Consider the following 11739-nt stretch of genomic DNA (forward strand, 5'->3'; position numbering starts at 1 on the left):
CTAAACGTCCATCGATGGAGCTAAGCTAAGTTCTAGATTCAGATCCCTTCGCAGCTTATAATCAGCTGCATCCCTCTTGACTTCCACGGTGGTTCTGAGACCGATACTCAATCCCATTTCCATTGGCTCGAACCGGACTGGGAAACCTCGAACCAGCTCCTCTCTGGACGCAGTAGCATGCGGCAGATCTAAGAAAAACCCAGTAACCGTTGGAGCTAACACGCCCGAAACATTATTTCCACAAACTCCCTCACGCGCCGTCACATGGGTCCCCAAAGCATTCCCTGCATCGACGCCGCCGCTGAAAGGGAAGTTGGTTGTTGCCTTGGAACCACGGAACTCTCTCGCGGCGGAGTCGTAGGCTCTAGCGGCTTGCTCGGCCGTGTCAAAGGTTCCTAGCCAGACCCGAGTTTTCTTTCCCGGGTCACGGATCTCAGCCGCATATCTCCCCCAAGGTCTCTTCCTCACTCCCCTATAATGCACCTCCTTAACCTTTCTTCCGGCGGCGTCGTCGTGACCCACATTTTTCAGTGTTGGGGACATATCTTCGATAAAAGATGGTAATATTTTACAAAGAGTGAAAGTATCGTTTTATAAAAAGTGACGTAATCTTTAACAAAAGGATAAAGAGAAGGGGAGAGAGAGAGACGGCCAATGATGTAATCTTTAACAAAAGGATAAAGATAAGGGGAGAGAGAGAGACGGCCAATGATGTTTGAGTTTGACTGAGTCCGCCGCTTTAGAGAGAAGATTCAAGAGAGTTTGATGAGCTGTACAACTTGTACTTGTTATTACTTATTAGGTGACGGCTTTTATGTTGATGCGGCGTGACTTTCTTTTTTGGACTCTCCAAATCGCTTATTTTCTCCTAGCGGCTCCTTACAAATGGTATGCTTCTGGATTTGGACTTTGTAAGGACGTCCTAGATATTGGGCTCTTTTGTTTTATCTGAAAGCCTTTTAAATTTAGGGGCTTTAATTTTTTCTTTGTTAGGAAAAATTAATTTGAATAACTTAACAAATCTGTAAGTGTACATTTTTATTAATTTAAATTTGATATTTTAAAATATAGAACTTGCATCTTATACTTGACAGTAAAAAATTGATGAATTGACGTATAATAACACTCAAAATAAGCCTACTCATAAGTTCAAATAATATTACAGTTGAGCCCATTATTATAATAGTTCACTATTGAGCCCATTATGATGGTCAGTTTTTTTTTTTCTTGTAACATTAGAAAGAAAAAAAATAGTACAACTGATAAAATTAAAAGTGAAGAAGCTTTATTGTGAACCATTTTCTTCGAATAGAATTTCGATGCGATTATTTTCAGCAACATACAATCGAAAAAATTCCAAGCTCTACTTTGAGACTTCTTTTGTTATATAACATTGGCCAAACTCTAATTTATATCTATAGATATCCATCGATTAAGAATCCAATATACTGATTTTTCGAAAAAAATTGGACCTACCAATTTTCAACGATTTTAAGAACATTGTCATGCAACAAAAAACTGTTCCTCCAATCTTTGTTATTGAAACATATATACATGGTGATTTTCATACCGATAAGTTCTTTACCACTTACATATGGAAACATAATGATTGTCTCGTTAAATAAAATATATTTTTTATTTTTTAAATATAGCCCATTATGATATTCAGTTTTTTTTAAAAAAATATATAATTTCTTAGTGTAATAAATCTCATTAATTCAGTAAGATTTTCCATATAAATACCAATTAAGAGGATTAAAACCCTAAACAAGAAGACTGCGAGACGAATCTAACAGCGACTCTTGGTCACCCAAAGTCAGAAAACCCCCCTAGAATTCTACGTGAAAGCGGGCGAGTTACACAATGTCAACGACGACCGTGCAGCAGACGAAACCAGTTTTCGTGAAGGTGGATGAGCTAAAACCAGGAAAAAACGGCTATAACTTGACCGTGAAAGTAGTTGAATCCAATCCCGTCACACCAGCGACCCGTAAAAATGGTTCGTTGACGCGGCCATTTCGAACTCATCGTATCGCCGAGTGCCTTATCGGTGACGATACTGGATGCATCCTTTTCACTGCTCGCAACGATCAAGGTACGCTCATAATGGCTCAGTTTTTGCCTCTGTTTAATTGAACATTAATGATGTTCTATTGGGATTTGCTAATGTAGTTGATGTAATGAAGACTGGGGCAACTGTTACTCTGAGGAATGCAAAGATCGACATGTTTAAGGATACGATGAGAATGGCCGTTGACAAATGGGGACTCATTCAAGTCACTGATCATGTTTCCTTCGAGGTTAACCGACAAAACAATCTTTCTCTGGTAGAATATGAACTCGTCACTGTACCTGTTCAGTAACTTATGTATGTCACTGCTTTTCACGTTTTATTTTACTAAGTTTAACTTTTCATAGAATTCTCTAGTGCACCAGTGGATTAAATTCAGTATGGTTATGAATTTCTTTTAATCCGTTGGTTTAGTTTTAAGACGAGATTGTGTAATATATATTTTTTTCTGCACAGCTCTTGATGTTTTTACCTCAGAGCTTGTTGATTAAATTGGTGTTGGTCTTATGATTTTATTTTTAATGGAATTGTGGTTGTAATTGAGTTTAAGATAAAACATTAAAACTTTTAATATATAGTAATTTAAGTGATTTGTAGATTTTACATCTCTCATAAAATAAAGGTAAATTGAGATTTTACAATTACTCCAAAAGTTCTTTTGCATCTCAAACGAAATCGTATCGACTTTTCAAGGCTCAAACTCCTCATGACTACCTTCCAAGCTCTTGTAGTATTCCTCCATAGTGTCGAACTCGTATGGATGATCATTTCCTTGAGCGCTCTCATACCTGCGGCTAGGGGCATTTTCGGAGCTCCGACCTCTTGTGTTGGTGAAGTACTTACCGTTCTCTGCAAACCTTGTATCACGCATCCCTTGTCTCTCTTCTTCTCTACCGTAGCCTCTCCTATTATCATTATAATTGTTTGTAGTGTAAGTGTATCCATTATAGTTGTACTTGTCCTTTTTCTCACTAAGATCTTCTGATTCTCGGGACTCTTCTTCCTTCTCAAACTCTTCCGGTAGTTGGTTGTTGTTCTTTTCTTCGTCAAATGTAGCCATCAATTTCTCGAACTCCTCGTCTGTGGTCGTAGATGAGACCGGCCACGACTCTTTGGTTTGAGGAATCATACCTGAACCTGGTCCGAAAGGCCCATCACCGAGTCTTCCATTGGCTTGTGCTAGGCCCGGAGCGGGAGCTGAGGTTAGAGCTACCTCTTTGTTGTTTGGACGATCTACGTGAGTGAACTTGCTAAAGAAGAGGTTACCTTCTCTAGCTTCAACATTTTCTCCAATGAAGCAAAAAGCAGCAACAAGGAAGCAAAAGGTTAACTGGACAGCAAATGAAGCCATCAAAGAAGAGAGAAAAGAGATTTGAGGGTTTGAGATGTGTTTTGGTGTGTGAGTGAGTTTGTGTATTAATAGAATTAACAAGTAGTAAAATGGCCAAGCAACATGCGAGGATTAAGGAGGGAGATTTGTCATTTGCATTTGATTGGTCAAAAAGAAAAGAAAATATCATTACAAATCTATTAGTTATGTTATTTATACATGCCTTTTGACTTTTCTCTTTACTGTTTAGTGGTTGAGTTAGTTGAAATTGAAGGTTGGAATTAGATCATGATTTGTGGTAGCAGTGCTTAGATAATGTCAAAGCATATATCTACGTAGCTCTAAAAATGTTTCCTTCTATGAGTTATCACAAAGTTATTATGATAACTATGACTAACCAACTTGCTAAATTTTGTTGTTAATATGATTTATCACTGAATAATATGATAGCATTTTGGTAATAACAAGAAAAATTGATAGTAGATGTGATAGTTAGGTAGACCTTAAAGATAAAAAGCAATGAGTAAGAATGGGTGTGGGGTCCAATTTGAAAATAAAGGGGAAGTGTAGGCATTTACTGTGAATTAAAAGACTTTAGGGACCCATGGGACAATGCGTCATGAAGTTTTTTCTAATCTCAACGATTGCTTAGTGTGGAGTCGAAGCTATCACAGCTTTTGTCCCGTGATCGTCGGCAATTATGTATAGGTATTTTCAACGTTTGTCGGGAACAACTGAGCAGAATAAAAAAGTTCTGAGTTCATAATTTTCTCTATTGGGCCGTATTTATCAAAGGACCATAAGCGTAAGCCCATTTCTCATACCTTAGCAAGGGAGCAACCTCTTCTCTTTCCCATGTTTTGTTCTGGTTGTGTATTCAGCAAAAGCAAATACTCGATGACTTACTTCCTTTCGTTTCTTCTCTCGACAATATAAATTTTATAGTAGTAATTAATAAAAACAGCGCAGAAGCCCCGTAACCTATTTAAAGGCTTTTACACCCAGATATGAGGTTCGAATCCCATGCAATTTCTTGCAGATTACGGGAATCCAGGTTTCAAGTCCCGGAGAAAACGATTTATTAAATAATTATGCAGACGACGGAAAAAGGCTTACAAGGGATCTTCAACATGATGCAAGTAAATCTGGTCAAACATGGATCATCATAGGACGGCTCAGGTAATGCAGTTAGGCGTAGATCCTCATAAAACAGATAGTAATGTTGGTTGTCGAATCGTCTATGTAATCTTTCGCATATCATAATTGTAATATTTTAATAAATCACCGTTAAAAAAAACTAATAAAAACAGTATAAAAGAGCTAGGTTAGATGCAAACTTTACATTATCGTTGAAAAACCCACAACTATGATTCTATGAAGTATATATGACCCTAATAAAAATCATACAAGTATTTATTTGTGGTTTTTAGAAGTTTTAGTAAAGTATGTCACGTCATGTGAGATTTGAATATTCTGTTGCCAATAGTAACTCACATATCTAGCTAGCATAATAGCTTTAGATTAGACAAATGAATACACTGACTATGCCTCTTTTTTCTTTTCAATCTGTCTTCATTTTCATTTTCTTATTATTATCCTACAAGACCTCCACTATGAATTGCCCTGCAAGTTAAGCTAGAATTATTGAGCCAAAAAGCCTTCATCTTTCCTTTTGTCCCCACCACTTCTCGATACACTCTTTATATATGCAGATACAAAACTAATACGCACATACAAAATATAATACTATACTGACATACACTTATTAGCTAAGTAGCTATTTGTGAAAAACAAATCAAGACCTTTCTATACCTAATGAGTATGCATGAATCTTATTTTTATTCGAAAATACCAATGTGTGAATCACTACAATGTGTAGGCCTCGGCATTTTTATCCCAAACTCGAAGTATCTACTTAGACTTGAACCGGAAAAACTGAAACCGAATCCAAACTAGTATACAAAAATATCCGAGCGGAACTTATGAGTTTAGTATTTTGGGGTTTGGTTATAATCCGAACCGAACTGAAATTCAAAATAAGATCCGAAGATATCCGAAATTAGTTAAATATGTTAATGTTTTTATATATGTTAAGCTGATTTAGATATTTTAGAGTATTCAAAATATTTTTGTAATTTGTTTTATTTGTTATTTTGAATAATTTTTAGTTAGTTTAGATAATTTAAATTAGATCTGTGAATAATTTATGTATTTTGAAAAAACAAATTGTCAGTTTTTGAAGTTTAAAAAATATATTTTTGGACGATTTCAAATATTTGTTACAATCTGATCCGGAAGGAACCGATTAATAAAAACCGAACGAGACTTATGAGCATAACACCGAAAATCCGGATTAATCGAACCGAAACTGATGGCCCGAACGCCCGGGCCTAGACAATGTGTCATTCTGCTCTTCTCCGGTTGGTGTGGACTCTTTTCTATTTTTTTATGAATGTAGACTCTATTCTGAGACATCATTTTGAATTTGATAAATCGAGATACAGAAGAAATGTATTGCAGAAAAGTCTTCAGATTCTAATCCAAAACAGAGTTAAGAAAATTAATCAAATAATGTCGTTAAGTTAATCAGAATTCTGTACTGAACGTAACGTAACCACTGCATAGTTTCACGTCACCAGACCGTAGCATACCAAAAATAAGTTTAACTTTTAGTCAATAGATTACACTGATACATTACGAAATATCTAAAATCTTTGAATTAATGAACGAAATAACAGCTTTTATAAGCTCTTGACTGCTTGAAAAAATTCAAAAAAGCAAATTCATTACAAGTGTTTCAAATCCATCCATTGATAGAGGATGAATGATGGCACATTGTTTGTACACCAACTCCTAGGAAATCTCGAGTTTGCCCTCCTCCTCCTGCATCCACACTCTCAACTCTTCTACGTTTCAAGGGGTAGTTTTGTAACTCATCAATCCCCGAGGCTACCGTAACGCCACTTCTAGGGTTCTCGATCTCGTGTTGAAGACCATTGTTACTCATTAAACCGACGCTGTTCGGTCCAAACAAAGCGAAGAACTTATCGCTGCCACCTTCTTCTACAGTCTGATGAAACGTGGATTGTTTGGTGGTGATCGTCGTCGGAGTAGAAGAAGTCACGCCCATCTGAGCCGCTTTTTGAAGTAATGCAGTTGCTGACATGTTCGCAACCGCCGAGGAAGCTGCGTTTGCGTCTTGTGTGATGTGGTCGACGCTGCTAAAAAGAGAAGGCACGGAAAGTGAAGTAGCCGCGTTTGCGTTTTCCTTACTCGAAACTATGTTGATATTTTCATGAGTGATAAGTGAATCGCTAGTCGTTATTAACTCGCCGCGATTATTTGCGTTCCCGAAAACCCAATTGTAATCCTCTTGCGGTGCGATACCTTCGTCTACGGTCACTTGATGATGATTGTTGTTTCCTCCCATCCATAGGGAGAGCGAAGAAGCAGGTTTCATGACGTCATGATGATGATGATCGAAAGTGTTGGTCGTTATAGGGAAGTGGTGCTGTTGCAGTGGCTGTGGTGGTCCGAATGGAAATGGTGGTGGTGATGGTATAAGTGTGCCCATGAGATAATGGTAGTTTAGGTTATTACTGGTAAGGCTTTTGAGATGAGAAGCTGCGTTTAGCCTAGCGGTTTCTTCTGCTAAGGCGTCGCAAAATGCTCTATGCGTGATAAAGCTGTCTCTCCTGTATCCAAAAAATTAACAATTAATCAACACAATTATGCACACATACATAGGTTTATGTTTATGTATATATATAGCTACTACGGTTGTACCTCTTACTTTAACCAAAATATGCCAATCCAAGGAACTGTCTTATTCAAGAAAACAAGAAGCATGTACGCTCAGAGAATGACAAATAGAAAGACTAAAACTCTTCAGCTATTTCGTTTTAGACCCTATAAAAGCTGGCCACTTCCCACAAGTCAACAACAATACATTAAACTTATCTTCTCTTAGTTACAAACAACATAATAAAACAAATTTGTTTATATATAGTGTTCAGTGATATTGTAGACTATTTTAGTTGAAGTGATAGTAGTCTTTCATTCTTTTTTTCATTACCAGAATATATATTTACTAACTCAAGCTAATGTTACTAATAATAAAGTTATTCATGTTTGAATCATTGAATGCATATTGATCATGATAAGCGCTTTCACATAAGTTATAATACGTGATGAAGAGATGTAAAGATTTATATATTAAATACCTGGAGAAAATTGTACCACAGTCACATCTATACTCTCTAGTCCCACAGGTCTTTGAATGAGCCTTCCAATCGGATTGAACTGCATATCTCTTGGAGCATTTCTCGCACTTCCACTTCTTCTCTCCATGTTTCCGACAAAAATGTTTCTTGATTCCTGTAAGGTCACCTAGTGCCCTTGTCGGATGGTGATGAACGCAACTCTTCTCTGGACACACATACACTCGTTTCCGTACTTCTTTGGTGGTCCTCTGCTTTAGTTTCCATGGGAGGTTGTGTCCTCGACGGTGAAGCTGTAGATTCTGGTCTCTTTGGAAACCTTTTCTACATATCTCACAGAGGAAGCGGTTTGTGGCCATAAGCGTCGTTGGGGATAGAGCTATGACTTCGGCTTCTGGATCTGTAGAGATCGGAATAATCAAATAAAATTTATGATATTGATAATGGATCCTATGAATGATCTAATCTGTAAAACGTATGCATGTTTGTAGATCAAGATCGTATAGAAAACAAATCAAGAAGATCACTTTGCTGTTAACATTTTTTTTATCTTCTTAATTAGGGTTTAATTAATTGATCTATTTAACTTAATTATTACCAGGGTTTCCAGGGAGGTTTCTTTTCTTCTTAGCAGGAGGAGGATTAAAGGATTCAAGCTCATGATGATGATCAACATGACCAGTTGTTGATGAGCTTTGGACATATCCTCCACTACTTGAAATTGTCCGATCCTCAGCTGTCATGACTTCTTCTGGACCAAAGTTTTGTTGGAAGAGATACAAAAAGAGAAGCCTTAAGATTAGAGATGGGGGTGAAAGGATAATTAAGAGAGAGAAAAACTATAAACACTTAGAATCAGATGTAAATGCGAACGAGAGGAAAATACAAAAGAGAAGTTATGTTGGTTGCATACTTATATAGACACACTTAATATAAGCGCATATGTGCAATAAGAAAATAATATTCATCTTTCATTCAATAAATGTAGAAGCACCTTGATCAGTAAAAAAATTTGCAGCCATTTTATATATTACACTTTCAAAATGTTCTCATTTTAAAATTCCTACTTCTTACTTTAAAGTTAATGGCGGTGGAAACCAACTACATATTACCCCTAAACTTATCTTCAATATTTGATATTTGTTTTTCAGTGGCAGTGCGGTCATGACACACAGAAAGTTACTATGTCTGCCTTTTCTATTTTGAATGATGATCTCATTATTTATTTGGCCTTGTTTATTTTATCTTTATTCCTTTTTTGTCAACAAAAAGTAAAATAAAAATCACTTTTTTTTTTCTTTTTCATCTTTGTGTCAATTACCTTTCCTTTTTCTTTTACTCATATATTTGTGTGTTATATTTAGTACTTGACAGAAGTGTTATTTTTAGTACAATATATCACGAACTAATAGCAATTCAGTCTTAAAAAAACATTTGAAAGGTAAAAATTAGTTTCATTCAAAATTAGATTTGGTTGAAGTTTCGTAAGAAGCGGACCAAAGTCTTCAATAACTATGTGGTAAGTACAGAGTTATAGTTATTTTGGTTACTACAACTATGAGAACTGAATTTAAAAAAACTATGAGAACTGAAGTACTGGCATCGTAATGCAATCTAGATGTTGAATAATGAATTTGTTTACATGATAGCTACTATTTCTTGATCCTTTTCATAATTGACTAATTGAGATTTACATTTTCCGTAAATTGAGGGTGGTCAAAGAAGGAAACAGATCCAACGGCAGTGATTGCATCTCTTGATCATTGAGAACAAAGCCTGCAATGCACGTGTACCCATGCACGTGTTCATAAGGTAAAATCCAACAACATACGACAAAGAAATTAAGAACCTAAATAGGTAAAAGAGAATAATCGTCTGGTTGACAGTGAAATCAAAACCCATGCGACATACTCCATAAACTCTTCTCAAGTACCCCACTTCAATTATTCTTTTTTCTTTTTATAGTTTCCTTTTAACTGATAGCCAAAATAATTCAAACTGAATTAACCATCATTATTGTAATTTTAAAACATTTCCATTGAGCAAATAAGATTAATATCACGATACAAGAAATTTTATTTTGATGTTTGGAACATCATTTTCCCATTTATATGAGATAAAAACAATTACGAATGCTATCTGGAATTGATTTATAAAGTTGTTAGGAACGAGAATCTTTTTCATGCTTTACTACAAGGATCTTTTTGCAATGTTACCTTTTTCTTTAGCAAAGCGTTTTTCCAATATAACAAAGTGTGTTTTCCTTCATAAAATGTTTATTTTCAACGTAACATGTGACTCTGAGTCGTATACTATCAAGAGTGCCAAATTAATTATATTATATTAGAAAAATATTATGTAGAACATATTTTTCTACTTAAATTAGATACTTTGATTTTTTTTTTTGATATATCAAAATCTCGAATTCTCGATCATATCATTTTCAAACAAAAGTAAACTAAATCTGTTGCCTTTAGTCAAAAAAAAAAAACTAAATCTGTTTTTACCCCCCTCGCTGAAAAGTAAAATGATTATGGTGAATTAATTAATTGAAAGAAATTGAGAGACAGATAACTGACAAAATGCAGGTGAATTTTTGGAAGGACGAGACGTCGTCAGGTTGTGGGCTGACTTACTCACCAATTCTTTAGGTAATTTCCACTTTAATCATAATGTAATCATGTTTTAAGATTCCTATAAATGATAACGTTTCTTTAATGTTTTAGTTTTGGACTTTTCTTCTTGAACTTTGGCGGCACTAGAATATTCCCCTAAATTATCGAGACTTCGTTATATAGTATAGTACTGTACTTTACCAGATAATCAAGGTACGCGTTTATGTATGCATGTATCCAAAGAACGATAATATGACATCGACATATTTATTTAATCATGCAGATGGATTGTAGAGCTCTGTTGATTTGAATTTGATCAACCTAGTTTTGATAATAACAAACCTAGCTGTATACAGACAGCTCATACAGTTTAAATTTCAAAGAACTGTTAATTTGAATTCTTACAGTCAATATTTGTATTAGTTATAGTAAAAACTACAAACCTAGTTAGGCCCTTTCTCAAAAAAAAAAAAAACTACCTAGTTAATAAACAACAATGATGAAAGTTCGATATTATGGAGAATGCATCAATAGTTTAATTTACTTTAAAAAGATTTATTTACTTCAATTAAATCTTTTAAGTTCAAAAATGATTGTTCACATATCTTTAATAAAATTTTTAATTTTTTTGTTTTGAAACAGGTTTGCTAAATGTAAATGAATGTAAACACATGATTTTTCTAAATGGAAAATATTAACTGAAATTTGAAATCATTTTTTTTTTCGAACAACATGCATTAGCAGATTAATTTTTGTTCTTATGTTCCTAAATGGTTTAATTGATATATTTTTAGATCCATTTAAAAGAGAAAAATCAAATAAAAATAACATTGATAAGACAGATTTTGATCTAGAGAGTACACTGCCGATATACCACATGCTTTTGGTCCATAAAAGTGAGATAATCATAGCTTATATATATACACACACACATATCATCATCATAAATGGAAAACACTCTAAATAATAGGAACGAATTTGTAATGACCCACCATCTCCACTATCCCCACCATCTCCACCATCCCCACCATCTCCACCATCTCCATTATCTCCACCATCTCCAACTTCTTTAAAGAGAGAGAGAGAGAGAGAAAGAGAGAGAGAGAAAGAGAGAGAGAAAGAGAGAGAAAGCTCACCTGAGCTCGTCGCCGGAGCCACCGCACGCCAGGACGTCGTCAAGCTCGTCATCATCATCAACCGCAGCTCGAGGTAACCGGAAACCGCCATGTTTTGAGTTAAGTTTCGGCCGTTTTAATAAATCGACCATAACTTCTTAACCATTGCGAATCTCGTGCATCCAAGGCCATCATCGTGTTCCTCTCGTCGAGACGAAGCCGTAGACACCAACCGCGTCACGATCGGAGCCCGGACGAAGCCGTACGCGCCTCAAGAAAACCGCCCTTCGCGCGCGCGTGAAACGCACGCGCCGCCGTCGGAATCGTCGCCACCGCAGCTCCGCCGCCGGACCACCGTCCGCCGCCGCAGCTCCGCCGTCGCCGCCGG

The 11739-nt window shown here is 36.0% G+C and overlaps 4 protein-coding genes across 4 annotated transcripts; 1 reads left to right on the top strand and 3 right to left on the bottom strand.

Annotated features, from left to right (window-relative positions):
* Positions 1-543, bottom strand: LOC106344225 (ethylene-responsive transcription factor 9-like). The gene has a single exon (XM_013783638.1). It carries the CDS (start codon positions 541-543, stop codon positions 1-3), a length of 543 nt encoding a protein of 180 aa, XP_013639092.1.
* Positions 544-1788: 1245 nt separating this feature from the next.
* Positions 1789-2491, top strand: LOC106293826 (uncharacterized protein At4g28440). Its single transcript, XM_013729466.1, has 2 exons — positions 1789-2095; positions 2173-2491. Exons 1-2 carry the CDS (start codon positions 1864-1866, stop codon positions 2361-2363), a joined length of 423 nt encoding a protein of 140 aa, XP_013584920.1. The 5' UTR covers positions 1789-1863; the 3' UTR covers positions 2364-2491.
* Positions 2492-2688: 197 nt separating this feature from the next.
* On the bottom strand, positions 2689-3516 carry LOC106292849 (protein E6-like). The gene has a single exon (XM_013728517.1). The coding sequence runs from the start codon at positions 3420-3422 to the stop codon at positions 2760-2762; it is 663 nt and encodes a 220-aa protein (XP_013583971.1). The 5' UTR covers positions 3423-3516; the 3' UTR covers positions 2689-2759.
* A 2587-nt stretch (positions 3517-6103) lies between these two features.
* LOC106292924 (zinc finger protein MAGPIE) lies at positions 6104-8545 on the bottom strand. The gene is made up of 3 exons (XM_013728591.1): positions 8220-8545; positions 7625-8021; positions 6104-7096 (listed from the first exon to the last, which is right to left on the bottom strand). Exons 1-3 carry the CDS (start codon positions 8362-8364, stop codon positions 6199-6201), a joined length of 1440 nt encoding a protein of 479 aa, XP_013584045.1. The 5' UTR covers positions 8365-8545; the 3' UTR covers positions 6104-6198.
* Between the last annotated feature and the right edge of the window lie 3194 nt (positions 8546-11739).

The sequence above is a fragment of the Brassica oleracea genome, chromosome C5 (genome assembly GCF_000695525.1).
Source record: "Brassica oleracea var. oleracea cultivar TO1000 chromosome C5, BOL, whole genome shotgun sequence".
Taxonomy (NCBI): Eukaryota; Viridiplantae; Streptophyta; class Magnoliopsida; order Brassicales; family Brassicaceae; genus Brassica; species Brassica oleracea.

Bases quoted from the DNA above. Each gene is read 5' to 3' on its own strand.
- LOC106292924 (XM_013728591.1), bottom strand. From the start codon at position 8,364: ATGACAGCTGAGGATCGGACAATTTCAAGTAGTGGAGGATATGTCCAA. The intron at 8,022-8,219 runs GTAATAATTAAG...CGATCTCTACAG, and splicing joins AAACCTCCCTGGAAACCCTG to ATCCAGAAGCCGAAGTCATA. The intron at 7,097-7,624 runs GTATTTAATATA...TTTTGGATACAG, and splicing joins TGTGGTACAATTTTCTCCAG to GAGAGACAGCTTTATCACGC.
- LOC106292849 (XM_013728517.1), bottom strand. From the start codon at position 3,422: ATGGCTTCATTTGCTGTCCAGTTAACCTTTTGCTTCCTTGTTGCTGCT.
- LOC106293826 (XM_013729466.1), top strand. From the start codon at position 1,864: ATGTCAACGACGACCGTGCAGCAGACGAAACCAGTTTTCGTGAAGGTG. The intron at 2,096-2,172 runs GTACGCTCATAA...TTGCTAATGTAG, and splicing joins CACTGCTCGCAACGATCAAG to TTGATGTAATGAAGACTGGG.
- LOC106344225 (XM_013783638.1), bottom strand. From the start codon at position 543: ATGTCCCCAACACTGAAAAATGTGGGTCACGACGACGCCGCCGGAAGA.